The 27,439-nt window shown below is 42.9% G+C and overlaps 1 protein-coding gene across 1 annotated transcript in view; it reads right to left on the bottom strand.

Annotated features, from left to right (window-relative positions):
• Nucleotides 1-1,360: 1,360 nt before the first annotated feature.
• Nucleotides 1,361-27,439, bottom strand: part of UCHL1 (ubiquitin C-terminal hydrolase L1) — a 31,576-nt gene continuing 5,497 nt past the window's right edge. Inside the window, exons 2-11 of the mRNA XM_049789824.1 lie at nt 26,859-26,981; nt 16,395-16,611; nt 16,225-16,329; nt 15,571-16,061; nt 12,736-12,886; nt 8,066-8,151; nt 7,937-7,984; nt 6,544-6,610; nt 5,711-5,769; nt 1,361-1,794 (exon numbers count right to left, since the gene is read on the bottom strand). Coding sequence (XP_049645781.1) covers nt 1,708-1,794; nt 5,711-5,769; nt 6,544-6,610; nt 7,937-7,984; nt 8,066-8,151; nt 12,736-12,886; nt 15,571-16,061; nt 16,225-16,329; nt 16,395-16,611; nt 26,859-26,981 — 1,434 coding nt within the window. The 3' untranslated portion in view covers nt 1,361-1,707. The remainder of the gene's footprint in view (nt 1,795-5,710; nt 5,770-6,543; nt 6,611-7,936; nt 7,985-8,065; nt 8,152-12,735; nt 12,887-15,570; nt 16,062-16,224; nt 16,330-16,394; nt 16,612-26,858; nt 26,982-27,439) is intronic.

The following is a 27,439-nucleotide window of genomic DNA, read 5'->3' as shown; positions in this document are numbered from 1 at the left end:
TCCCATCATAAATGGCCTTCAAACAAAGAGCTAGGAACAAACCCTGAGCACAGTCAATGTAGACTCAAAACAAAACCACAAATAATATGTTCTATGTCAATTATTATTCATGAAAAAAGAGCCAGGAATCTTAGTGCATTGATTGGTTTTATTCTGATACCAGAGGCTAAATAAGCCACACATTTGCATAAGTCCTAGATGTAGTTCACACAAAGCTTTTTGAACAAGACTCCAGAGGTGCACAGTTCCTGGTAGGGGGCAGAAAGATGTTAAGAATTGGTCTCTGTGGGTGGACATGACAGATCTCAGGGAAACCAAATTGAACCTTTGGTTATCTAACCTAGACTTATAGCTACATTTAGTGGGTTCATTTATGTCTCAGCAACCTTCTTACCAACTTTGAGCAGTAAGAAGGGGATTTGCTTCATTACCTGATTTCCAAGCTGTCCAGATAACTTACCAAGTCAGAATTAAAAGTGCATTCCTGGGGCCAGAGAGATAGCTTGAGGTAGGGCGTTTGCCTTTTATGCAGAAGGTCATCGGTTTGAATCCTGGCATCCATATGGTCCCCCATGCCTGCCAGGAGCAATTTCTGAGCATGGAACCAGGAGTAACCCCTGAGCACTGCTGGGTGTGACCCAAAAACCACACACACACAAAAAAAAAGTGCATTCCTTTGTGAATCTTAGAGATAGTAAAGGAGTTCAAGTACTTATCTTGCACATGGCTGACCCTTGTTTTATCCCTAGCACCTCAGAGTACCGTAAGTACCACCAGAAATCATGCCTAAACAGAGCAAGAAGTCAGCACTTAGCATAGCCAGGTGTGGCCCCCAAAAGACTCTCTCTGGTGGCAAATCAAAATAATTTTAATTAACTATATGGCTGTTTTACAGTTGTTTTTTGTTTGGTTTGTTTTTTGAGCCACACCCAGAAGCACTCAGAATTTACTTCTAGCAGGCTCAGGAGACCATATGGGGATGCCAGAATCAAACTTGAGTTGGCCACTTGCAAGGCAAATGCTCTTAGTGCTGTGCTATTGCTCCAGCCCGTTTTAGTTTTACATCATTGGATTCAGGACATAAGTAGTAAAGACAGGGGCCAGAGAAATAGAACAAGCTAACAAGACATTTACCTTGCACTTGGAGGACCCAGTTTCAATCCCCGATGCCCCATATGGTCCCTTGAGCTAGCAGGAGTGATGTCTGAGCACAGAGGCAGAGTGACCCTCCCTCCCAAGAGTCAAGATTATCCTCCTTTAAAACTAAAATACTTTTCACATAAAAGTAGGAATTAGAAGTATTAAAAGATGAAAACTTTCAGAGAAAGTGAAAGAAAAAGAAAAACAGTTTAGGCTCATCTCTAATCAGCAGAAAAATTTTATTTCTTTTAAGGACAAACCAACTATGTCCAAGGCCTTAACTTAGAGACATAAACAGAGCCATTTAAAGCATGAGATATTGAGATTCAAGACATGGGACGGGGGGGGCGGGGGCAGGAGAAGCTTCAGCCATCTGAAGCTTGTACCTAAGTGCTCAGTTGACAGCTGAGCTCTGCCAAGGTGTGGGGTGGCTGAGGGTAAGAGCATTATCTGCAGAACCAAAGGAGACCAGCTATGTGCTACAAGTAGGGGCACATCGTCGAATGTGCCAATAGAGGACGAATTGATGCCAAAGGGAAGAGGAGACTGCAAAGCCCTCTCCCAGCATTAGGCTGCCTTGCAGAGGGCCACAGCAGAAAAGCGGACTTCCCCTTGCTCCCGCTCAGTGAATTCTCGGCACACCTTGGCAGCATCCTGAAAAGAAGAAGTACTGTTAACATGCACATAGTAGCAGTTCAGAGTCAGTGTCCAAGGGGAAGCACCAAGTAGGACTCATCATATTCCAGGTTCACCCCCATCAGCTCTAATACTCCCCCCTTCAATTATGTCAAAGGATAAGAGAGAAAAAGATGCTGAGGTTGGCAAGACTAGGGCCCAACTCCGGGTCAGATTTCTGAAGCTGTTACTTTTCCCTAAGGCTCTGTGCTGTTTCCCTGGCTTTGGGCCTGGTTCCAAGAACTCTACAATTAGTGCCATTTTTTTTTTCAAACTAAACAAGGTAAGAATATCAGATCTCTCACATCAGGATCAAGAGGGAAAACAATTTCAAATTCCCAGACCCATCAGTGACAATTTTGTCAAGTTTACAAAGTAGAGTCGACTATCTAATGTTCAGGAACAGATAACTGAGATGCTTCCATATTTATAGTCTTGTATATTATTAATTCTAAGACCTAGATATAAAGGAGGTTAATTGAGATGATTACATTGTTACTTACTTGCCAAAACCCAGAGTTTAAAAGCCTTGGGATCAGACTCAAACCTCCATCAAGCTATTTGAGAATTCAATAGGATGACATAAGAGCTCCATCCATCATTAAATGTTAGGTCCTTTAAGGTTTCATGTTCATCATTTGGCTCTCCAAATTCACAAATCTGCTCAGTATTGAGTTTGACCCTTCAACAGTATCAACCAACCTATAGGTTCGTTTCCCTCTGAAAAGCCACTTAGGATACTAGAACTGCATTGCAGCACTATTTATAATAGCCAGAATCTGGAAGCAACCCAGGTACTGACAACAGATAAGTGGCTAAAGAATCTGTGGTATATCTACACAATGAAATACTATTCAGCCATTAGGAAAAATGAAGTCATGAAATTTGCTTATACATGGGTGGACATGGAGATTATAATGCTGAGGGAAATGAGTCAGAGGAGGAAGGATAAGCATAGAATAACCTCACTCATCTGTGGGATATAAGGAAAATAAAAGTGTGGAGTTGATATCCAGAGACTATAGAGATGAGGATTAGGAGGGCCCCTCCATGGTAGAAAGCTTGCCACAAAGAGTGGAGTCTACAGTTAAGAGTAGAGAAGGGTCTACTATGAAGGAGACATGCATGACATCCTTTCATTAAGAGTAGTGTAAACCTCAATATCAAAAAAGGGAGAAGAGACATACGGGGGTGGGGGAAACGCAGGCAAGGGAGGGTGAGAGGGAAACTATTGATGTTGGTAGCAGAAAATGCACAATGGTGAAGGTTATTGTACATTGTTTGATTTTAACTCAATCATGAACAACTTTATGAATAAAACTGTAGTATACATAACGTTGTAACCAGGTATTTAAATAAAAAATAAAATTTAATATGCATCATATAAAATAAATCCAAAATTATGTCAAAATAAATTTTTATAATTAGCCCTCCCCCACAAAAAAAAAAAACTAGAACCGACAGCTGTATTTTATCTCTAATAGATTGGTCATCAAAAGTTTTCCAGCCCTTTTTCCCACCTCCACCTTCTTCTAGGACCGAGTGTTAGGAATTTTGGTTGATTTTGTTTGATGGAGAGGTCCATACCTGCTGGTAGTGCTCAGGGGCTACATGGGCTTAATGTTAGGATATCATATGGTACTAAAGACTGAACCCAGAACTCCCACATGCAGACACTCCAGCCCAGAACCAAGCCTTGACTAAGTCTAGAACAACCACTGCAGAGACTACATGATGCCAGATTTATCTTTAGATCAATGGGATACACAATACCTTTCCCCCTGGACTATTGCTCTGGCCCTCCACCAACAGGTCCCAACCAGAGACAGGCACTGACATGAAGGGGGCCTTCCCCAGGATGCCTGGCTTGGTTGTGGGGTCTGCAGGGCCACATACTCAAGTCAGATGCGATAGGATGTTGGGGGCCACCAGGACATCCAGAATATGACAAGGATTGAACTCTGGACCTTGTACATGCCAGGCATGACCCCCAATCCTTTATATTTATCTTCTTGGCCCTATGCTACTATTCTATTCCTCTAGCTCTCATGAAAATCCAACCCCATCCCTTTCCCCCTCCCTTGCCCACTTCTCTTGGTTTCTTTCTCACATACTATTATCACATGCCTATGCCTCATATAGCATCAAGAACTAGCTTTAGCCTATTCTCAGTGTCCATTACTGAAGAAAGTCACCTCCTTCTGAGAGGTGTTATTTGGTCCCTTAGCACCTGGAGCTCATAGCATCTCTGAGGCTTTACAGACAAGACTGTCATAAAGGGAGTGTGGTCAGCAGCTGACAACCCTGCTACAGATACTGTCCAGATTTGAGCTAGAGTTTGGTCATTTATGTCTTTAACCTTGGGTACTATGCAGCTTCAGTCCCTCTGTTTCCTCACCTGTTGAAAAATAACAGCTACCTGGTAATATCCACAAGAGAAGTATATAAAAAAATACAGCTAAGAGCAGGTAAAATCATTTTGCTTGCTGAATTTGCCTGTCACTGACCCTGGTTTGGTACCCTGCACTGCATCTGATCCCTTGAAAAGTGCCAGAGAAAGCCATATAACCATGTACACACACACACACACACACACACACACACACACACACACACACACACACACACGAACAATCAGCACAAAGGCTGACCAAATGCAATTTGTGGGCCAAATTCAGCCTGATGCTGGATTTAAAAGATCAGTCTGAGGGAGAAAAGCCCTTCACTCATCTAATCCATGGTCTATGGGCCTCTCTGTAGCTGAATCATGGCAGTGAACATTTACAAAGCCTGATACCACACAAAGCCCAGAATATTTTCTTTGGCTCTTTACAGAGAAATCTCACATACATATTCTGGAGTGCTGTGTGCAAGGCAAGCACCTTTCCCCACTATTGTATCTCCCCAGCCACTGGAAAATATTTAAGATGAAGAGACCTCCAGTAGCAGACTCACAAACCAGTGATCACAAACCACTGATGGGTAGTTGTGTGCCCACTGCCATCCAGAACTGAGAGATTCCTGTTGTCATTCATACCTAGATTGTTGCAGGGGTGAGCCTGGATTTGAAAGCTGGGTTAGAAAAGAATGAATCTCTTTCCTTATCCTCAGTGGATTATGAGAGAAAACAAATTCCTAAAAGCTTTCTATCAGAATCTTAGTATCTAAGAATCCAGAGCATGCTGCCTACAAAACTGATCTAGAATTCAACAGGCTTAGCCAGCTTATGGCAGGCTTGGGTTCGGTTACTCAGTATTCAGTTATGATATGATCTGACAGGGGGACAATGGCCACCTTAATCTCACAAAGAAAGGAAAGTGATGACTTCTGGGCTCAGTCTACACATGTCTGAAGGTGCACACGCTTACAGATTAGTAAGGCTACTGCAAAGAGATTTTCTGAAAACTGTCTTGAATTAAAGCAGACAGGATTACTGGCATGTTCTTTAAACCCTTAAGACTGCAAGCAACTTGGAGGGCTATTGCTGGAGGCTAAGTGCTATTATCATCTGAGTAGAAACCAGTTTAAGAAGAGACAGTACAGGAGGTAAGGCATCTTCCTTGCATGTGGCTATGCCATTGCAACTCTGGTTCTAATCCCAGCACCATGTATGGCCCCTTGAGCACCATCAGGGTGACTCCTAAGCACAGACCCAGGAATAGTCCGAGTACCAGGTATGGTCCAAAAATTCATACACAAAATAAAAGGGGCCAGAGTAATCATTCTTTTGGGTTAAGGTGACTTGCCTTGCACTTGGCCAACACAATTTGAGCCCCAGCATCATACATGGTCTTCAGAGCACCTACAGGAGTGATCCCTGAGTACCACAAGATTCATGTACCACAAGTTCATGTAAAGAAATGTTGCCCGAGTGAAGATGGGTCCCAATGATTACCTGCAGCAGTGAGTCCGCTGAACTGGATCCATGGTTCACGGGAAAAGGCATTCGGCCATCTAGAATAAAAGAGCATTAAACTTCCTTGTTACCTTTTCTGGCCACTTTGCTGGTTCTGCCTGGAGGCAGTTTTTGATTCTTACAAAAACTACTGGCACAAGCACAAAAAGTAGGCTGGTGATGAAGCAGCAGGCTGAACACGAAGAGCTATTCCTCCAGTTGCACCCCAGGCAACTTCATCTCCCATCACAAGACCACACCAGTCTAATCCAGTTCATCTCAGAGACAGGCATGCCTCCCTCTCAGGGAAGACCACAGAGCAAAAGTTAAGATTCTCTAGGATAACAAGAAGACTGGAGGCAAGGAAACCCCTGAGATATCATTTGTCCAAAGACTGCAAATTGTCCCCTCTCCTCTGCCCTGTGTGCCCATAGGTGCTGTGAATAAATAACTATCTCTGTTGTCCTATACCAGTGAAAAGAAAATCTGCCATATATCTAAACCCTCCTTACACAAGCAAAGGCACATTCAAGCATAACTTTCCACAAATGTGTTCTTCATAGACGGACCCCATCATATGATACTGTAGAAGGTGGGAAGAGAAAATTCTGAACATACCTTCCCTGCACCAAGGCTAATCTAGTCTCCTAAAGTTTTCTAACTAAGCCAGCAGATCAGACTAGCTGGCTGCAAGGGTAGTGCTATGAGAAAACTTTGTCATCACTTCCTGGACAAATTATATGATGTGGAATTATCTCATGTTACTATTAAGAGTAATGAAATCTGAAAGAAGGCACGAGATTACCTAAGTCCCAAAATGGTATAACGCTTACCAAGTTCATAGAGGTGGCCGTCCACATTGTTAAACAGAATAAAATGAAAGTTCACTTTGTCATCTACCTGAAGAGAGTCAAGAATTTTGGGGGAGGAAGAAGATGAGTATTTTATGAGTGGAATTAAAATTGTAAAGAACTTTCACCATCTAAAAGTATTTGAGCTAATTTCCTTATATAATTGATGATGAATTTAGTTTAGAACAACATGGGTCCATATACATGTGTCCTTGAAACAGATATGAATTTACAGTATTGACAAGTGCAGTCCAGTAAATATCTATTTTCTTCATAATATTTTTGGAGGTTAGCCCTCCTCCCCATGCCTGGGTTCCCACCTGCAAGTCTCACCAAAGGTATGATGCTGCTCAAGTCCTAGGGGTCCAAAATACCCAAATCCCCCCAATACCACTAACATTTTTATTTTAGCTTAGTCTCATGTAAGTATACACTGGAGAGTATGTAATATTTAACATCCAAAATACATTGTCACTTTACTGTTATTGGCCAGACATCAATAACAGGAGAGCCAACAGGAAGCTATTGATTCATTAATATTTAGTGGACTCCAAGGTCATCTTCTTGATGTCAATTGTGTAGCAAATAGCATATTCCTCACCACCTGACTGAGCAAGACTAAAGCATATATACTGAATTATGACTGCTAGTATTTGTGTATATCTATGTATGAGCCTTATCCTCAGCCCAATAAGGTGAATAAAATGATCAAAACAGTGAGGAAAGCTGCTAAATCATGTTTGGGTTTTTTTTTTTCAGCTTGGTGATTATACTCAATGATGCTGGAGGTCCCTCCCAGTGGGGCTCTAGTGATAGAACAAACAGTACTGGGGATCAAATTCCTTTGGCTTCTCAAATGCAAAGCCCATTGAGCATTTTCCCCTGCCCTAAAGATACACAATTTTTTTAACTGAGGAGGAAGGTAAGAACAAGGAAGGGCAAGCATCTCACCAAAAGAGAAGACCATATCAGACAGGGCAGAGCCAACTATAGTTATAGGGGCAATGCTACTACTGCCTTACAGCTAATCTGCAAACTGACCCAAAGCTCTGTCCACATCAATGATGTATTTAACCCTCCTAGACACTGTCCATCCTTGTGAGATGAGGATTCAATATTGAGATGAGGATTTTAAGAACTCCATTACTAGGGAAGGTAAAAACACAAAATTCTGTTGGACTCACTGAAAATCACACCAGTCATTCTCAGTTGTGTTCACTCAAGAGTGTCAACTCAGTGTCCCAAGATTCACTGTACAGAAAGATCTGGTCAGAGGCATTTCTTTATGGCCTAACTTGGTTGTGGGTGAAACTATACTAGTGATAGCAAATTCAGTAGCACTGGGCAACCTGGCTGCATCTCTGCTTACACTTACCCGACACTGGCCCTCCTGAGCCACGGCGTCATGGGCTGCCTGGATGGCCTGCAGGAGAGAGAACCATTAGCCACACACACCCCTCCCCAGTGTGTGTGAGAAGTAATGCCCTAGAAGGTCTCTTCCTACCTCATTCTTCTCAAAGCATTTGGCTCTATCTTCGGGAGACAACTTCTCTGTTTCAGAAAGAAACTGTTTCAGGATTGACCCATCATCTAAAAAAAATCCACAAAACAAATCTGATGAATGCCATCACAAAATAATATGTTTGGAAAACCTTAGTATCTTCTGAAGATATAAATAACTGTCCCTTGTCCCTTGTTCCTCAGCCACTTTGGTTTTTGAATCACACCTGGCAGTGCTTGTGCACTATTCTAAGCATCTTGCTGAAATGAACCTGGGGCTTCAGCAAGCAAAACACACATTTCACCACCTTTGAGCCTTCTCAGTCCTCCTATCCAACCCAACCCAGCCTTTTTTCAACCCCTCTTCACTCAACTGGCCTTTGAGTCAAAAAACTCATTTTCTCAGAGGAAAATACCCTCTACCTCCTCAATCTCCACCACTGTTACCACACCAAAACATTCATGATGTGTGTTTGGATTTTGGTGTCACCTAAATAGGACCAAGTGTCTGCTAATACCATCCTCATAGTAAAATATTGGAGCACGTTTGAATATATACTGATATTCTCATCTGTTCAGTTTTCAATCCACAGTTTGTATTTCAGGGTAAGAAACACAAGCAAAGAAATACTGTGATCCACACCAATATAAGCAACTTAACTAGAATTAGAAAGAGTCAGATAACCTGGCCTACTTTTTGAGGGCTGAGTGCTGGTCCTGGAATTTTATTATGTGTACAGTGGTATAAGTCTAGGCTCATGACCCAGTTTGAGCTAAAGATCTCCACCTGATGAACTCTCATATATGAAATACAAAGAAGCATAATGGTGGAACAATGAATGTCCAAAGACAGTGGAAACAAAGAACATGAGAAATGGTCTTCAATAGAAAATACGCCACCTGAGGGAGCAGGGAAATAGGACAAGGAAGGGGCAATGACTATGGTGGAGGGAAGCATTCAACTGGGAGGAGGATGTGATACTGAAAGTTGGCAAAGTGTTATGCATGAAGCCCTATCAGAAACACTCCTGTAACCACAGTGCAAAACTTATATATACACACATATATATACACATATATATACACATATATATATATACACATATATAACATCTCTAAGTGCCTTTCTTAGAGGCAAACTGGTGGGATGAGTGGTGGAGGGGTGAAGGGATCAGTGCTGAAACATTATATGCCTGAAACCCAATCATGAGAAACCACAATTTCATGGTGACCAAGTTAAAAAAAAAATGTTTAAAGAAATAAAAGATCTCCACTTTTAAATAGAAGATGTTCAATTATAACATTCGTTTAATATTTAGATGGGGGGGGGCAGAGCGGTGGCGCAAGCAGTAGGGTGTTTGCCTTGCATGTGCTGACCTAAGAATGAACCACAGATGGATCCCCCATTTTTCCATATGGCCCCCCAGGAGCGATTTCTAAGTGCATAGCCAAGAGTAACCCCTGGGCATCACTGGGTGTGGCACAAAACCAAATATATATATATTTGGATGGGGTATGTCTCACATGAAGTCTGTAATACCTTCCTGGCCAAGGTCACAGAAAGATTATAATATCTGCTGACCTCATGAATCATTACCCCAAAGTAAGGTTTACTGCAGAAGAAAAGGATGAAGCTATAACTTTGTGTTGAGTTGAGAGGATACTCCCAGCAGTATCTTGGGACATCCCACCTAGTGCCAAGGATTGAATCCAAGCCTCCACCATTGTAAAGCATGAACTCAGCTAATTGGGCCACTTCTCCACCCAAGCTACAACTTTCTAGTATGTCTCAGCCAACAGTATGAAAAAACAGGGGCCCAGGAGAAAGCTCAAGGGTCAGAGGTGCATCTCTAGCATGGACAAAGCTGAGTTCAAGCATAGCACTACATATTCACCCCTTAGCTTCACTGTATGGCCCAGAGGACTCAAAGTAGTGCACCAAGGGCAATTAGGGTCCAAGAAGCATCTTAATCACCAGGCCTGAGCCTGATAACTCTGGAAATTATCGGACAACCTGCTCAAGTCAGAGGAGTCCTCTAACTTTTAAAACAGAGAGCCAGTTCACTGTCCCTTAGATGATTGGAGGGCTGGACTAACATTTTAAAAAAACTGTACAAATTCCTATGCGCAGTGCACACATCTTATTTTGAAGTTTAAAAAAAAAAAAAGGAGGGGCTGGAGTGGTGACACAAGTGGTAAGGCATCTGCCTTGTGTCTGCTAGCCTGGGACAGACCTCAGTTCAATCTCCCAGTGTCCCATATGGTTCCCCAAGCCAGGAGTAACCCCTGAGTGTCATCGGGAGTGACCTCCCCAAAAGAAACCCAAAACAAAAAAAGGGAATAGAATATTTAAAATAAAGAACAAATAAAGTTAAATCAACAAACTTATCAGTATTTCTATGGGTACTATGGGCCTGCTTTAGGCAGGTTGTAGTTTGAGGAGTCCTGCCCAAGACTGAGAGAAAAGTAGTCGAGAGACAGAGAGGAAGGAGTCAGAGATTGCGGCACACATCCTACACATGCAAATTATGTGCCCAGTACAAGTCCACTGCTAAACAGAACAGGCAGCAGCAGCAGCAAAAATACCCGGCAAGAGATAGCATAGCGATAGGGCATTCGCCTTGCACATGGCCGACCCAGGAAGGATATAGGTTCTATTCCGGCATCTACATGGTTCCCTGAGCCTACCAGGAGCGATTTCTGAGCATAGAGCTAGGAGTAACCTCTGAGCACTCCCCAGGCCAGGTGTGGACCAAAAAAGAAAAAATATACCCAGCAGACTAGATAACTGTCCTCAGTGGGCCACATGTGGCCTGCCGGCTGTAGTTTAAGGAGAACTACTAGTTCAAGAGAACCACCAAATATAGAGTTTTATTTAAATATTTGAAAAATTGAAAGTGCTAGAATCTGCATCAGAGTGGCTGGCACTGTCCCTAGGGCTCTGGAGTGATTTGGGAGGTGGAACAGTAGTAGTCTCTCTTTTTTTTTTTTTTTTGGTGGTTTTTGGGTCACACCCAGCGGTGCTCAGGGGTTATTCCTGGCTCCAGGCTCAGAAATTGCTCCTGGCAGTCACGGGGGACCATATGGGACACCGGGATTCTAACCGATGACCTTCTGCATAAAAGGCAAACGCCTTACCTCCATGCTATCTCTCTGGCCTCAGTAGTCTCATTTTTTAAGGAACACTTTCTTTTTAGTCACTTAAAGGCAGGTTTCTAGAGACAATAGTGTGAGCTTTTTTTCCTGAGAAGCGGATTATAAGGTCAAATAAATGGTGAAATCTCAATCTGAGTATTTATGATTAGACAATATTGGCTCATTTCAAAGGTATACTAGGTGCAGTCTAGACTATTCTTTAAAAATAAAAATAAAGGGGCCAGAAGAGATAGCATGGAGGTAGGGTGTTGGCCTTGCATGCAGAGGGATGGTGGTTCGAATCCCAGCATCCCATATTGTCCCCCATGCCTGCCAGGAGTGATTTCTGAGCGTAGAGCAGGAGTAGCCCCTGAGCACTGCCAGGTGTGACCCCCCCCAAAAAAATGAAAATAAGGTATTTGACCTGCTACAAGCATCACAAGGACTTGAAGTTACAGTTACTCAATTCAAGGTCTGTTGGGATGGGACCTCCCAAAGCCAGAGGCTCAAACACAGCACCATGCCCCCACAACAGCACCCTAATTTCCAGTTAAAATGACTATGGACTCTCAAGGTTAGTGCCGCTAACTGCCTTTTACACACTTGAGCACCTGCTCTCATTTCTTCTAACTCTTTACAGCCTTCTCTGGAACATTCTCATGACTGGACTGAAGGCCATGGCCTGCCTCTGATCACAGTGCCATCTCTCAAATCTCAGCCAGGCCTCCTCAGCAGGCATTTTGCATCCCTGGGGTCCCATCTGCCTCAGGCTGTTTGGTTTATCCTGTAGCTTAGGAGACAATGCAGCATTAAAGATAGGTCCTGGCACCAAAAGAGAGTTCAAAAGGCTCAGACCAGGCTTTACTTGCTGGTCACATTTGGTGGCATGCTACACCCCCCCAAAAAAAAAAAATAAAAGTGAAGATGTGAAGGGCTAAAATGATACTACAGGGATTAAGATGCTTGCCTTGCATATGGTCAACACCAAAGCAAAGAACCATATATGATCTAAGTACCAGCTGGAATGACCCCTGTGCACCTCTGAATGTGGTCCCTAAACAAAAAATAAAGATGGAAAGCCAATGAGAGTTCACAGGATTTAGCACAAGATTCTGCATACAGTAGGTTCTAGTTTGATTCCCCCAGCACTACTGCAAGTGACCCTGACACAGAGCCAGAATAGCTACTAAGCAATGCCAGGTATGATTCAATACTTAATAAGGTGGGCCTGAACTCTGATTTAAATTATTGAGACTTAAATTGGAACATAGGAGAATCATTAAATGGCCCTCAAGGCTTCTCAGGCAGACCATGTGAGGCAGCTGCCATGGAAACAGGAGAAAAACCACACAAATCAGCCTCCAATCTGGGTACATTTCCTTCCCGCAAGGGCAACAGGAAGTCACCCCCATTCTACCTGGATTAAGAAGGTTCCCAGTAAGGATGCCAAATAGATCTTGTTAAGGGGGAGAGGGGAGAGCAAGGGTTAGAACTGTAAAGAAGAGGTAAACCTTAATTTCCCCTAAGCCCCATACTTACTGAATTTCAGCTTGTCTTGGTTATTGGCCACAGCATGGATCAGCCCAATGGTGCCGCAGGAGTTGCCAATGGTCTGCTTCATGAAGTATACTTTCGGGCTCACTGCTTGTCCCTTCAGCTCCTCAATCTGTTTTTTTCTGAAGTTCTCATGCTGGAATAGGAAACACATTTTTTGATTTCAAGATGAAAATGCCCAGAACAGATGGCAGCACAGCCAGTTCTACCACTGCAACCAAAATGCAAGTGGGATGTGTGACTGGGAGCCAGGGTTCAGTTCCTGCGGCTGGCTGGGGCCCAGATAGTGGCCTGGTCTGTCTGCCTCCTGCACCCACCAGCCCATGGGTTCCAGAGAATGGACAAGTCCACCTCATCCTGATGCGGCAGTGCAGGACCGCCCTTGGAAAGCGCCCAAGGCTTTGTCTAGACACCACTGCAACCTCATAGCTTGAAATGGATGGTGTCACAAGGCCAAGGAAACAAGATGAGCTCTAGCTCCTCTCAGCTTGACAGTTCCACATGGACACCGCACACAAACGTAGCTACATCACAGGCACAGCCCATGAGAACATACGGCAGTTTAGACCTAACTATTGCTCCAAGTTCTGTTCGATTCAAGCACAACCCAAATCAATCTTAATTGGTTGCAAGGAGCACTGTAAAGATATGAACTATGTTCTCTCACCACTTCTTAAGCAAAACTACTAATTAAGGGGGCAGAAATGAGTGAGTTGTAATCTCACATACTTTATATCCCACAGGAGGAAGATGGGATATGTGTTAGTCCTGACCTGCCAAATAGCTGAGCTTAATATTAGGATCTGTGAAAATCAACTACAGTTTGGCTCAATGCATGTAACAGCACTTTGCAAAGTCATGTAGTTGTAGTGCAAAGTCATGGCCTCACCTCTTCACCTCAGATTTTAAGAGACTGCAAGGTGACAAATCAGTTAAAAGAGAGCACTACAGAAATGGTTCATCCCCCACAACCAGTAAAATCCAGACAGAATGCCAAAAGCTTCTTTTTGATCTTAGATTTGCTTCCTACTACAAGGAATAATGTTTGAACCTAGCCTGCAGCTCCATCAGAACAAAAGCACTTGCCCTAGAGGAACTTATAGTTCCAACAAGATGTTCCATTCACAGATCACACATACACACACACACACACACACACACACACACACACACACACACACACACACACACCCTGTTACTGATTGCCCATTGGGCTTTCTCATTCTTCTAGACTAAGTTGTTAATGAAATAATACCAACTATTACGGAGACAATTTTATATCATTATGAAAAATAGATGTGTTGCAAGGGGCCCATTTAGGAGCTTTAATATCCTCTCAGATACAATACTTACTTGCCATATTTACGTCAACTGTTCAGCAGTCATTCTGTAAATCTCCACATTGTCTTGTGTTTGTTTAGCCCAGGAGGGAGTTTTGAACCCCAAAAGATGACATGGAGCCTAAGGACCAGGCAGTTCCTTTGCTCCAAGTATCTTGTTCCTATGTACCACACTTCCATCAGAACTGCCTCTCAGGAGACCTGCTGGTGCCGGTGAAAGACCAGTGAGTGGGCTTTAGAAAGATGATCTCAGTGCTTCACTGCCTCCCAGAGGCCGGCCTCTGAGTGTGACTCAAAACCCCCGAGTCATCATGGTGCCTTCGGGCAAGGAAAGTAGATGAGATTGGGAAGGACACAGTCTTGGGGCTGGCCCCCAAGGAACCTCAACTCCCAGTTACTGGCAGCTCTATTTCACCCAAGTAAACAATGTGGCAAGTTCAAAAATGAAAAAAATAAGTATGAACCTTCTAATTGCCCATTTACTAAGGTGAAGGCTTGAAAATTCAATAGATCATTACTTATGCCCACGCCAAGGAACTCCCCTCTCTCCCCCAGCATCCCAGCCTTAGGAGGGGCTTCCCTGGCTTAAACCGTGTTTGGAGCCAGGGCTCAAGTTCTGAGACAGCAACAGACAAGGCCCTGCTGGTTAGCAAGATGACAAGATCCCAACTAGTTGAAGCTTTTTTGTTTTTCATGTGGGATGTTCAGTCTCCAGCTACACGAATCCATAAACAATGCACCTAGCAGGAGAAAGTCCAACCAGAAGGGAAGAAAAACAAGGGAGCCCCCACCCCATCCCATTCAGCTACAAGGTCAGAGTTGGAAAGGAGGAGATTCCCGCACAGAAAGACGAGCCTTCCCTTCCCTCCCCAGTAAAAGCAGCTCATTCCAGAGGCTAAAAATAAGTAAAAATAAAAAATCAATGTGTTCTACTGGGGATAAAGAGGGGGGAATCAAGGGGCTGAAGAATCTCCTCCGAAGAAAACACAGCTGGTGGCAGTAGAAAAGAAACCCATTGTTTCCTAGTGATTTCTTCGCAGCCCCTGCCCCTCCATTTTTTTAACAAGGTGAGAAATCTGAGAACCAAACCATCAATTGACAGGTCCAAGAAATGGCACCAGCCAGGCCTGGGAGAGGGAGGTGTGGAAGACTTTGGCGGACACTAGGATGGATGTCTAAGTGAGTAGAATCAAGCTAGCTCCCTGGAGAAGCGGGATGAGAAGCTGCCAGGGGCCTCTTCACTTCCAAAACCCAAAGCAATTCTGGATGAAAGCTCAGGAAAAGCAACAAGCGCTATGAACCCCCCAAACTATCAAGTCCCATCTCCCACCGTCTCAAATGACTTCTATCTAACCAGGATTCCAGTTGATGGAAGGAGGCGATTTTAACCTGTTGTGGGGCGCCTAACCGGTTGATTCTCAATGCCTCCTGCGAGTAAGAATGCGGGGGGACCCGGGCACCCCAGACCCCACGCCCTTACCTGCGCGGTGAGGGGAAAGAGCAGTAGCAGCGCGCAGGCCGGAGCAGGCACAGAGCCCAGAGCATCTTCCTCCAGCCCCAAAACGTCGGCGAAGCGCCACTGGCCGGTGACCCCCAACCGGGCGAGCACCTGCAGAGAGGACACCCCGAAACAGGTACCTGCTGGAGGGAGGGTCCGCCCCACGAGCCCCCACCCCACTCCACCCCACCCGGTGCAATGACACAGCACAAAGCGTGGCCCCACGCGGCTCCCACAAAACGGGGGTACCAGACAGACATCGCGCCACCGCGCAGTGCCACGCCCTCGGGAGCTCGGCCGCGCCCCGACTCCTCCCCGCGCACCCCCAAATCGGGTCTCGTAGGCATCTCTCCACGCTGGGGGGGGCACAGAGAAGTGGATACCCAGATCCAGGGTCAAGCCGCTGGAGCCAGGGCGTGTCACCCTCCTGGGGGGGGGGGAGGAGGACAGACCCCACTTACTTTGTTCAGCATCTGAAAAGCAAATGCAAAAAATAAATAAATAAATCAACATTAAAAATACAAAGTAAAAAACCACATACCCCCCAAAACCGTTAGGAAAGCAGCTAGCTTCCCCAGGCTGGGCGCATACATCCCCCATGGTCCCCAGGGCAGGCCCAGGCGCCCAGGCGCTCACCTCGGGGTTGATCTCCATGGGTTTGAGCTGCATCTTGGGGACCCGCAGGAGATGCCAGCAGCCACTGAAAAGGAAAAAACAGCAACTGGAGCCGCCCAGGTTCCACTTATAAAGCGCCGGCCTGGCTCACTCTGGGTGCCTGCGCAGGGGGAGCAGGGGCCAAAGCAGACGTGTGGGGGAACGGTGCGTCGCAGCCAAGTGGGCACGAACGCCCCCATGCGAGGCCCCGAGTGGTACAGCCGGGCCCCCAAACCTTGCAGTCTCACTGGAGATTGAGCTAATGCATCCCTCGGTTGTGCGGATGGGTTGGGTGGGCAGGTGGAAGTTCCTGGGGCGTGCCCAGAGCAGTTCTTTGGATGGAGGTTTTTTCCCTATGCTGCCAAGTTTCTGGGAACGTACCGTTTCGATCACTCCTCAATACCCAAATCTCAGGGCCTGAAAAGCTTTGTGGAAAAAAAAAAAAAAGCCCAAATTCAACAGGTACAACAGTGATTATAATTAGGTTTTCCCCAGCCTCGCGGCTGTGGGCATCAGCCTTCAGACTATTCAGCCTCCATGTTAAATCAGACCCAGGACGAGCTTCATGTTTAATGCTTGCCTAGAAATAAAACTGCCTGGAATGTCAGAGCATTGGTAATGCTGATGTAATATGACTCCTAAAGAATTGGTTGGTCATAGGGAAGCAGTAAAGTCACCCAATACTACGCACACAAGAAGGAGGGTAGCCGGAGACTTTAGGAAACAGATCTAGGTATGATTCTGATATGAGAGCAGTAAAAGGGAAATGCATGTTTTCAACCGAATGGAAAATAAAATACTGAGTTATCAGTAGAATATCCCTTCTGAGAAAGAAAGGGAGTGGCTTGTGAAGAAGCCATCGATTTTTAATGCTCTCAGGTGAATTACTTTTTCCTTAACATCAGCATGTTGAAAAGATGGAGAGAAAGCATCTGCCAATGGCTGATTTAAAACAGGGAATGAATCAGAAGAGTGCTTGGAAAGCTAAAACTTAGACTGGCTTGCCAGATGCTTAGGAACCAGACAGATTGGATATGCTTGTAAATGTGCTCAGAGCAAGATGGTGATAGATGTACTGATTAGGGAGTTGGAGGAGAATAGGTGGAGGAGAGGGAGGAATCGACATCTTGTGATAGGATTTCAGATTTTTCTTGTCTGTCATCTGATTTCATCCTTAAGATCTCCAATAAAGAAACTGTTCTCGATGCAATTTTAGAGAACAGGATAGGGGACTAAGAGGAATCCATTGCTTCTTGTCACAATTGAGAAGTAAAACTGAGAGACAAATCATGGCAGGTTGGGCCCCTAAAGTCTGTTCACTATCCAAGATTTTACTTACATTTTATTCTCCTTTTTATATAAGAAAAAAAAGTGGATCTCTACACAGAAAATGAGAGAGGGAAAATTAGATTAAAAAATAAAATAAACAAGTTAGCAGATAAACTTAAGCATGTAAATTGTGTTTCAATCAAACTGGAAAGGGATTTCTAAGTCAGAACAGGTTCTTGGGCTAGGGAGAAAGCTCAAAGGGCTGGAATGCATACCTTGAATGTGGGAGCCCTATAGTCTTTTTCTGGTACCACATGATTCTCCCAAGCACTGAGATTGGAGGATCCCCAGAGGATCACCAGGTATGATCCAAAAACAAACAAACAAAAAATAACAAAAAGTGAATTGGTCATATTAAGAACACACAGCTTGTCTTAGGCCAGCCTTTGCACTCCAATTTACTCCATTGGTTTAGCAATACATACTTTGGAATTGAAACTAATTTGGAGTTCAGGATATGAAGATAAACACAGCAAATCAACATGGAAATTTTTCTCAAGAAGCTTTGCAGGATGGCCAGAGCAATAGCACAGTGGAAGGGCATTTGCTTTGCATGCTGCTGATCCATTACAGACTTGAGTTCAATTCCTGGCACCCCATATAGTCCCCTGAGCCTGCCAGAAGCGACCCCTGAGTTCTGCCAGGTGGGATCCAAAAACCAAAAACCAAACCAAAAAACTATTGCAAGAGGCTTCCTGAATGAAGCTCAGGTGGCTCCAGGAGCTACTATTAGGCTTGATGTGTCAATATTGGGATCTAGTGATTCAGAGCTGCAGGGGATCAGTGCTGCTGTGGTGTATCAGGGCCAGTTGGTAATGTTGAGGTGATTCAGGCCAGCTGGGCCTAGATATCCAACTCGAGAGGAAGCATACAAGGCATATACTCCAGCTCTTGATCTCCAGATCCCTGCTTCATGGATGGAGGATGGATGGATAGAGCCTTTGTCCATTTCATAACAGTGGTGTGGGATGGATGTTAGACATAGCTCATGCTGAGGTATAAGATTTACAGGTGTGAGGCCTCATGCTTCAAGACCAAGTCATTGGAGACACATGGATATGGAAGTAAACTCTGACACAAGAAATAATATACACTGAAGGGTTTAAAATGGGTTCAGAAATTCTAACATGCAAGCCTTCTTGCTCAATAGAGGAAAGTCAGAAATGCAAGAGAGAATTTTCCTGAGATCCAAGATTTTTTATTAGGAAAAATCCAGACCACACCCTGGGGTGGAGAATAAGAAGGGACCTAGTTAATCCAATACCTGGGTTCCAACCCCCATAACATGTGGTCCCTTGCACAGTGCCAGAAATACATCTGAACACTGCAGGGTATGTTCCCAAAACAAGACCCTTGTGTGACAGAGTAGAGAGCAAAAATACTTTATTGAGTACAGAGGTTCTGTAAGTTTCTAGAAAATAAGGGCAATTTCAATAAGGGCTAATGGAAAGGCAGAAATTAGCAGGTGAAAATTATTACCAAGATCAACAATAAACTATCATAAAATCATTTTCAGAAATCTCTGGTAAGGCCATCCTACATTCATACAACAGATCCCTGAATTGAGGGCCTGCCATGTGCCTTCTGAAGCATCTGAACTTGGAATCGCACAATTCTCAGCTAAGGATGTGCCAGAAATTAGACATGAATATGACCTGTAAGAGAAACTTCAGCCCCAGACATAGCTCAGAAAAGCCTTTGCCTGTTGTGTGAGGTGATGGGTTCAAGCACTGGCACCACAAAAACATAGATTCAAAATAAAACCAAGATTGCCTTGCATGCTACCGACCCAGGTTCAATTCCTGGTCATAAATGGTTCCCCCAATCCCCTCCAGGAGTGATCACTGGACACAATGTCAAGAATGGCCCCTGTGCACTGTTGGGTGTGGCCACCCAAAACAATAACGTTCTGAAACAGTGGTAGGGCCCTTGTCATGCATGCTTTCCTGAATTCAAACCCTGGAACTCCATTTGCCCCCCCCCCCAGCCCACCAGGAGCAATCCCTAAGTGTAGCAACAGAAGTAAGCCTAGAGATAAAAATAAATAAATAAAACTCAAACAATAAAAATAAAGCCAAGAGAAAAGTTGTTCCCAGAGGGTTTTGATATTAGGCTAAATCTAATACTATTATATCCACACTTGTGAACTCTTAGAAAAATAGAAGGGTACTTTAACACAGCCATGCAACTTTACGCACCTTCTTTGGAGGTTGTGACATTCCTCACATTGCTTGAATTGGTAGATTAATATTTTCATTGTGGGAGTGGTTTTGTTTGTTTATTTGAATCTGCAAAGTGGGGGAGGTCTCCCAAGTGAGGCTCAGGAGACCTCAGGGTAATTACTGGCCTGCCTGGTGTTCAATGCAAAAGCCAGGCAATGCAGACAATACTTTGGTGTAGTTGGTGCGGGATACCACGGCTGCTCACAACACTGTCAAGTGTACCTTCCCCTCTGCACTATCATTGTACACCTGTGTTTTTGTTGATTTGGGGACCACAACTAGCATCGGGGCATTGGCAGTGAGAGATGGTGAGTTGATTCAGAGATAGTGAGTTGCCCCCAGTGATGCTCAGAGCAGCATGTGCTACCAGGTGTTGAACCCCTGAACTATGTGGCCCCTATATTGAGGTGGCTTTGCAGGCTGTTAAAGCCATTCTGCCAAAAGAAAAAAGGTATAATTTCAGCCAGCAATACCAAACAGTGATTTAAGTGGTGTCTTTTGCAGATTTTTTTGGTTTAGGTCTATTTTGGGTGTTTTGGTTTTGTTTTGGTCATACACAGAGGTTCTCATGACTTCTTCCTGGCTCTACACTCAGGGATCAGTCCTGGTGGGGATTAGGGAACAATATGTGGTGCTGGGGATTTAAACCTGGATCAACCACATATAGAGCAAGCAACTTAACCCCTCTCGGCCACTTTTTTTTTCTTGATTCTCTGATTATAAAAGTACACAATAATCTCTGTTTTCACTTGCTTGGAGAGTGCAGTTTCCTCCTTGAAGATGCCTGAAGTCTCAATGTCCTGGAGTGTTTTGCCTATGTGTTGTTCAATATATCTTATGGTTTTGGGTCTGATATCGAGGTCTTTAATCCATTTGGATTTTACCTTCGTACATGATGTTAGCTGGGGGTCTAAATTCAATTTTTTGCAAGTGGAGAAGCTTCTGCACCTCAAAGGAAATAGTGCCCAGGATACAAGAGCCACCCACTGAGTGGGAGAAACTATTCGCCCAATACCCATCAGATAAGGGGCTAATCTCCAAAATATACAAGGCACTGACAGAACTTTACAAGAAAAAAACATCTAATCCCATCAAAAAATGGGGAGAAGAAATGAACAGACACTTTGACAAAGAAGAAATACAAATGGCCAAAAGACACATGAAAAAATGCTCCACGTCACTAATCATCAGGGAGATGCAAATCAAAACAACGATGAGATACCACCTCATACCCCAGAGAATGTCACACATCACAAAGAATGAGAATAAACAGTGTTGGCGGGGATGTGGAGAGAAAGGAACTCTTATCCACTGCTGGTGGGAATGCCGTCTAGTTCAACCTTTATGGAAAGCGATATGGAGATTCCTCCAAAAACTGGAAATCGAGCTCCCATATGATCCAGCTATACCACTCCTAGGAATATACCCTAGGAACATAAAAATACAATACAAAAACCCCTTCCTTACACCTATATTCATTGCAGCACTATTTACCATAGCAAGACTCTGGAAACAACCAAGATGCCCTTCAACAGACGAATGGCTAAAGAAACTGTGGTACATATACACAATGGAATATTATGCAGCTGTCAGGAGAGATGAAGTCATGAAATTTTCCTATACATGGATGTACACGGAATCTATTATGCTGAGTGAAATAAGTCAGAGAGAGAGAGAGAGAAAAACACAGAATCGTCTCACTCATCTATGGGTTTTAAGAGAAATGAAAGACATTCTTGCAATAATAATTTTCAGACACAAAAGAGAAAAGAGCTGGAAGTTCCAGCTCACCGCAGGAAGCTCACCACAAATAGGGATGAGTTTAGTTAGAGAAATAACCACATTTTGAACTGTCCTAATAATGAGAATGTATGAGGGAAATGGAGAGCCTGTTTAGAGTACAGGCGGGGGTCGGGTGGGGAGGAGGGAAACTTGGGACATTGGTGATGGGAATGTTGCACTGGTGATGGGGGGTGTTCTTTACATGACTGAAACACAAACACAATCATGTATGTAATCAAGGTGTTTAAATAAAAAAAGTACACAATAATTTGGAAGACAGAGTCAAAGAAGGGAAGGAAAAACTGTATTTTGTGGAGGTTATATTAATTATAATTAATTAATTGTATCTGCTGGTATTCAGGTAAGTACTTGATGTCAAAGATTGAATTCAGGCCTCCTACATAAAAATCATGTACTCAACCTATTGAGCTTCCATTCAGCCCCAAGTCATCATGTGTGTGTGTATGTGTGTGTGTGTGTGTGTGTGTGTGTGTGTGTGTGTAGTACCAATTCCAGGGCTCAAACTCAGATCCCATGCATGTAAGGTGTGCATTTTACCACTTTTTTAAAAATTAATTTGATATGTAGAGTAGGTATTGGGATGATCTAACTTTGGGATCAATACCTGAGGAAAAGATGGAAATATTTTATTTCCTAATTTGAATAAAAGTTTGAATGTAAAACTTACAGAGACTTCATCAGTACTGCCAGGAATGAGAGATTCTACTTCATTTTAACCATTTTGGCTTCTGATGCTCCAAAGGGCACTGAGCTCGTAGAGGGAAAATGTTATAATTGAACAGTGATAACTGTTCTACATATGGTGAAGGGAAATGGCAGCAATTGCCAGCTGTTTGCTCTCTTTCTAGACTAATGTAATATTCAGAAGCTAATCAGGGAAGAAAATTCTACCCACTGAATTGACCAGCTTATAACTGGATTAAGATGCCCAGTGCCTGGCATATGATAAATATTTAACAACTACTTTTCAGCTGAAAATGTTCAATACCACACTTGAAAAGAGACAATGAATTGGAGATCTGATGAATAAAAGTGCAAAAATGAGGGATGGGAAGAGAGGGATATAGCTCAAGTTGTGTGTATGGTGTATGGTTTTTAGTTTGTTTATTTGTGAGTCACACCCAAAGTTGCTCAGGGTTTACTCCTGGATCTATATTCAGGAATTACTCCCAATGGTGCTCAGGTAACCATATGGGGTGTTGGAAATCAAACTCAGATTGGCCCCATGTAAGGCAAGCACCTTACTATACTGTTGCTCCAGTTTCCTGCCTTGTGTGTTTAATTAAGGCCCTAGATTCCTAGATTCAGTATCTGGTATCACATACACACTTCCTATTTCAGTACATTTGGTGTGAATCCCCCAATTCACAACAACAACCAAAACCAAAAATGGTTAAAGAAATTGAGACAATATGATGCAAGAAAAGAAGATTTGATGGGAATAATTTGCCACCAGGGACTCTTGACTACTATATATCTATGTTTCATGCATATAATGAGGCATCTTATATCTAACAAAACATTTAACAAAACATATTATATTTAACAAAATAAGTAAAGATTGGAAGCTGGAAGTTCTAGCCTTGCTTTATTGTTCTCTGTGAAAATTGTTTTGTGTATTTGAGGTTCTTCATATTTCCATATACATTTCAGGACCTTCTTATTCATTTCTAACCCATAAAAGTCTTCCAGAATTTGCAGAGCATTTGAGTTTAATCTGTGTACTAAATTGTGAGAAATTGCTCTCTGAAAAATATTGAAATACTGTGAGCTTTGAATGTCTTTATTTATTTAGACCTTGTAAACATCCTCAGTAGTATGCTATAATTTTCAATATCCACATGTTTTCAATACCTTGGGATTCTTTTGTAATTTATTGGTAAGTACTTTATTCTGTATGCTTGGTTTCATCGTAAATAGAAATGCTGGGTCACTGTGGGGGTATATCCTGCAGGGTGGATGGAATGTTGTGCCTGAAAGCAAACCCAGACCCCTGTGCATGAAAGACATCTGCTCTAAATTCCATTTAAACCTGACAATGGAATCTTAGTTCCTTTTCTTATTGTTCGTGGCTAGAACTTCGAAAAAAAAATTGGTCTTATGTTTCTGCAATTTAGCTAACCCTTCTTTTTATTTAAATTCTCATCATTTTGTCATTGATTTTGCAAATTTTTCTCCAGATTGGTCATGGCCTTCAGTGGGCAGCCGCTGATTGCCTCATTCGTGTTGCTATTTAGTTTTGTTGGGAAGTCTTCTTTCCCTTCCTCCTCAAAGTGCTAGCCCAGCTTTTATTACCCAGACATCAGTGACTGATAGAGTTTTTTTTTTTTGTTGTTATTGTTGTTGTTTTGCTTGTTTTGGGAAAACATTTAGTACTCAAGACAAACTCATATCTCTGCACTAAGGGAACACTCCTGGCATGATCAGGGGATCATATAGAATGCCAGGGACTAACTTCAGTTGGTCGCATGCAAGGCAAGTGCTAAGTACTAAGGCTTCAGCCTCACTGATAAATATTTTGCTCTGACCACTAGATTCGGTGAGATTTCCATTGCTTTGAGTGGATTGGAGGAAACCTAAGGGTTTTGGAGAAATTTTCAAGCTGATCCTGGTTTTGTTTTTACCCAGAGTCCTCTTAAGTACACAGATCCCCAAATATCTAAAGCTGACCATTTTCAAAATCCCTGAGATTATTCTGGACAAGAATTTTGTGCAGAAAGTAGGTAAAGTGATATGCATTATATCCCTTCAGTAACAATATTTCAAATCACAATGTCAAAAATGGAGAGTAAGAACTTAGTTCTGTGCTAAATTCCTGCCCACATGAGGAGTTTCTTTTTCTTTTTCCTCTATTTTCCAATAAATTTTCTGTCTTCTAAAAAATTAAAGATGAGAGTGATAGAGAGAGAGAAGGAGGAGGAGGAGGAAAAGGAGAATATGGAAGAGGAGGAAGAAAATATGGAAGAAGAGGAGGAGAATATGGAAGAGGAAGAGGAGAATATAGATGGGGAGGAAGAGGAGAATATGGATGAGGAGAAGAAACAGAAAAGGAGGAGGAGATGGAAAAGGAGGAGGAGAAGGAGAATGTCTGCTTTCTTTAAATAAGTGGATCAAACACTCCTGAAATTCATTTGAAACAATAAATGCCCAGGAATAATTAAAGCAATCCTTAGGAAAAGAAGATGGGAGGCATTACTTTTCCTTACTTTAAATTGTACTACAAAGCAAAAGTCATTAACACAGCATGGAATTGGAATAAAGACAGACTCTCAGATCAATTGAATAGACTTGAGTATTCAGAGAATGACCCTCAGGCATACAATCAATCTTTGATAAAGGGGCAAGGAATACAAAATGGAGCAAAGAAAGCTTCTTCAGCAAGTGGTGTTGGGACAAGTGGTCACATGCAATAAAAAAAGAGATCTTAGACCTCTATCTAACACTGTGCACAAAGTTCAAATCAAAATAGATTAAAGACCTTGATATCAGAACTGAAACCATATAGTACATTGAGGAAAACTAGGCAAAACACTCCATGACATTGGAAGTAAAGGTATCTGCAAGGAGGAAACATGATGTCCAAGTGAGTCAAAACAGAGATAAACAAATGGGACAACATTAAACTGAGAACCTCCTCACTTCAGAGGAAATAGTGACTAGGATACAAAAACTACCTACAGAATGGGATAGACTCTTCACCCAATACCCATCATATAAGGAGCTAATATCTAAAATATACAAGGCACCAATAGAACTTAGCAAGAAAAAAATGATCTAACCCTATTCACAAATGGAGAGAAGAAATGAAAAGACATTTCCTCAAAAAAAGAAATATAGGCACAAAGGCATATGAAAAAATGTTCCACGTCACTAACCATCAGGGAGATGCAAACCAAAACAATGAGGTACCATCTCACACCACAGAGACTGGCACACATCACAAACAAACAAACAAAACTAAGAATAATCAGTGCTGGCATGGATGTGGGGAGAAAGGGACTCTCATTCACTGCTGGTGGGAATGCCAAATTTGGAAATCTAGCGTTTTTGGAAAACAATATGGATATTCCTCAAAAATTTGGAAATTGATGGTTGCTACCATACTAGGTTTCTGATTAGTTCCCATGAACGGTGACAATTGAGTCCACTGTCTTAAGTTAGATTGTTTATTTTCCCCATTTTTTATCTTTTCTCCTCTTTGTGAACTGTTCAATAAGATATTTTGGTTGCATTTTTGGTTGCAATTCTCTATCTTTCCTTCCCATTGTTTGTAGAAGTGTCTCTCCATTCAACGTTTATATAAGGATCAAGTCTATTGGATTGTTGGACTTGTTCTAGCATCCCCATAGGCACCAATCTCTCTGTGAACTGTTCAATAAGGAATTTTGGTGAAAGAGTCCCTCATTTTAATGTTTATGTTTGAACCAGGTCACGGGGATTGTTGGACTTGTTCTTGCGGCCCTCTTATGCGCTGATAATGCCAGGTGGCATTATTCCTTGTTTGCATGGGCACATTAAAATGGAAAATACTATACATACAAATAAGTTCTTATCTAATAGATATAGGAAGACACAAATCTTGTGGTGCAATGGAACCTTACAAACCCTGAACATTGACATGATGACCTAGCACAGGCCTCAGAGGTTTGGGTATTTTCCAGTCACCCCTGAACCAGGGAAGCCATCCATGAAACATCCAACGTTGTTTATGACATCACCTGGAAGCAATCCTCTACCAGGGAAGACCCTACTGCTGCTCTGACATAGATTTACTCAAAATAGTCTTCCCTTAACACTGAGAAGACTTAAACAACAACAACCTGCGTACTGGACAGGGCTTTCTGCATTGCCCATTAATTGCGAGCTGAAATTAGACACTGCTCTGCACCATCCTGACTTCTGTCAGAGACTGCCAGAGACCAAACCCTATTATGGAATTCTGCAGGACAAGCTACTCTGTGTGGCCTGAATGAGTAACCTAAGGCATTAGCTATTAACTAGCCCAAGAGCTCAAAGAAATGCCACAGCATTCTATCAGTCGCACATTCCAGGAAGCTTGAGACATCTTTGAAGCTTTACTATCTTAGAGTGAAAATGGTTCCTGTGTAAAGATAGCATACAAAGTTTATTCACAGGATGCTTTCTGTGGAGAATGTCTGTAATACTGGCTGTTCCATTTTGCTTCCTCTCCACCCCCTGTTTAATCGTGCTTAAAAGAGCCTGTACCCTTCAATAAAGCGAGACCTTGATAAGACACTTTACGTGGTCTCCATCTCTTTTTTCCCCCATTTTCTTTTCAGACTGGGTCCCTTCTATACGCCCACGGAATAACGGAGTCCTGCAGGACGGGACAGACTTCAATGTAGTATATACAGATTCCAGGACCTTCAATACAGAAACGTGAGATCAACAACAGAGACTGTGAAAAATATAACTGTATGGGCACTACAGACAATGACTGGGATTGAACAAACTAGTTTGCCTGGAGCCTAAAAATGGTCTTATGTCAGGAAACTTTAGGGGTAGGGTCTCCTTGTACTTAGGCCAAAGTTTTTCCTTTCCATGACCCCCATACTTTGGTGGGCTCATGCAAACGATAATTGCCACACTAACATTGTTTTTACAGTGCTCCTTTGACTCCAAACCTTTAAGAAACCACTAGTAAAAATATCTGGAACTGCAAAAAAAGGGGGGGTTTACATTAGTGTTAACATATATGCTTTTAGTTATACTAGCATTCTGGGAGATAAAGGAGGGCTACAAGGGATATATGCTTGGGAACAGGGATGAAGGGATGACAACTCTGCTGGTGGAAAGGCCCTCATTTATTGCCACTGTGTACC

Source organism: Suncus etruscus, chromosome 16, assembly GCF_024139225.1.
Source record: "Suncus etruscus isolate mSunEtr1 chromosome 16, mSunEtr1.pri.cur, whole genome shotgun sequence".
NCBI lineage: Eukaryota > Metazoa > Chordata > Mammalia > Eulipotyphla > Soricidae > Suncus > Suncus etruscus.
This window is presented reverse-complemented; position numbering and strand designations above follow the sequence as displayed.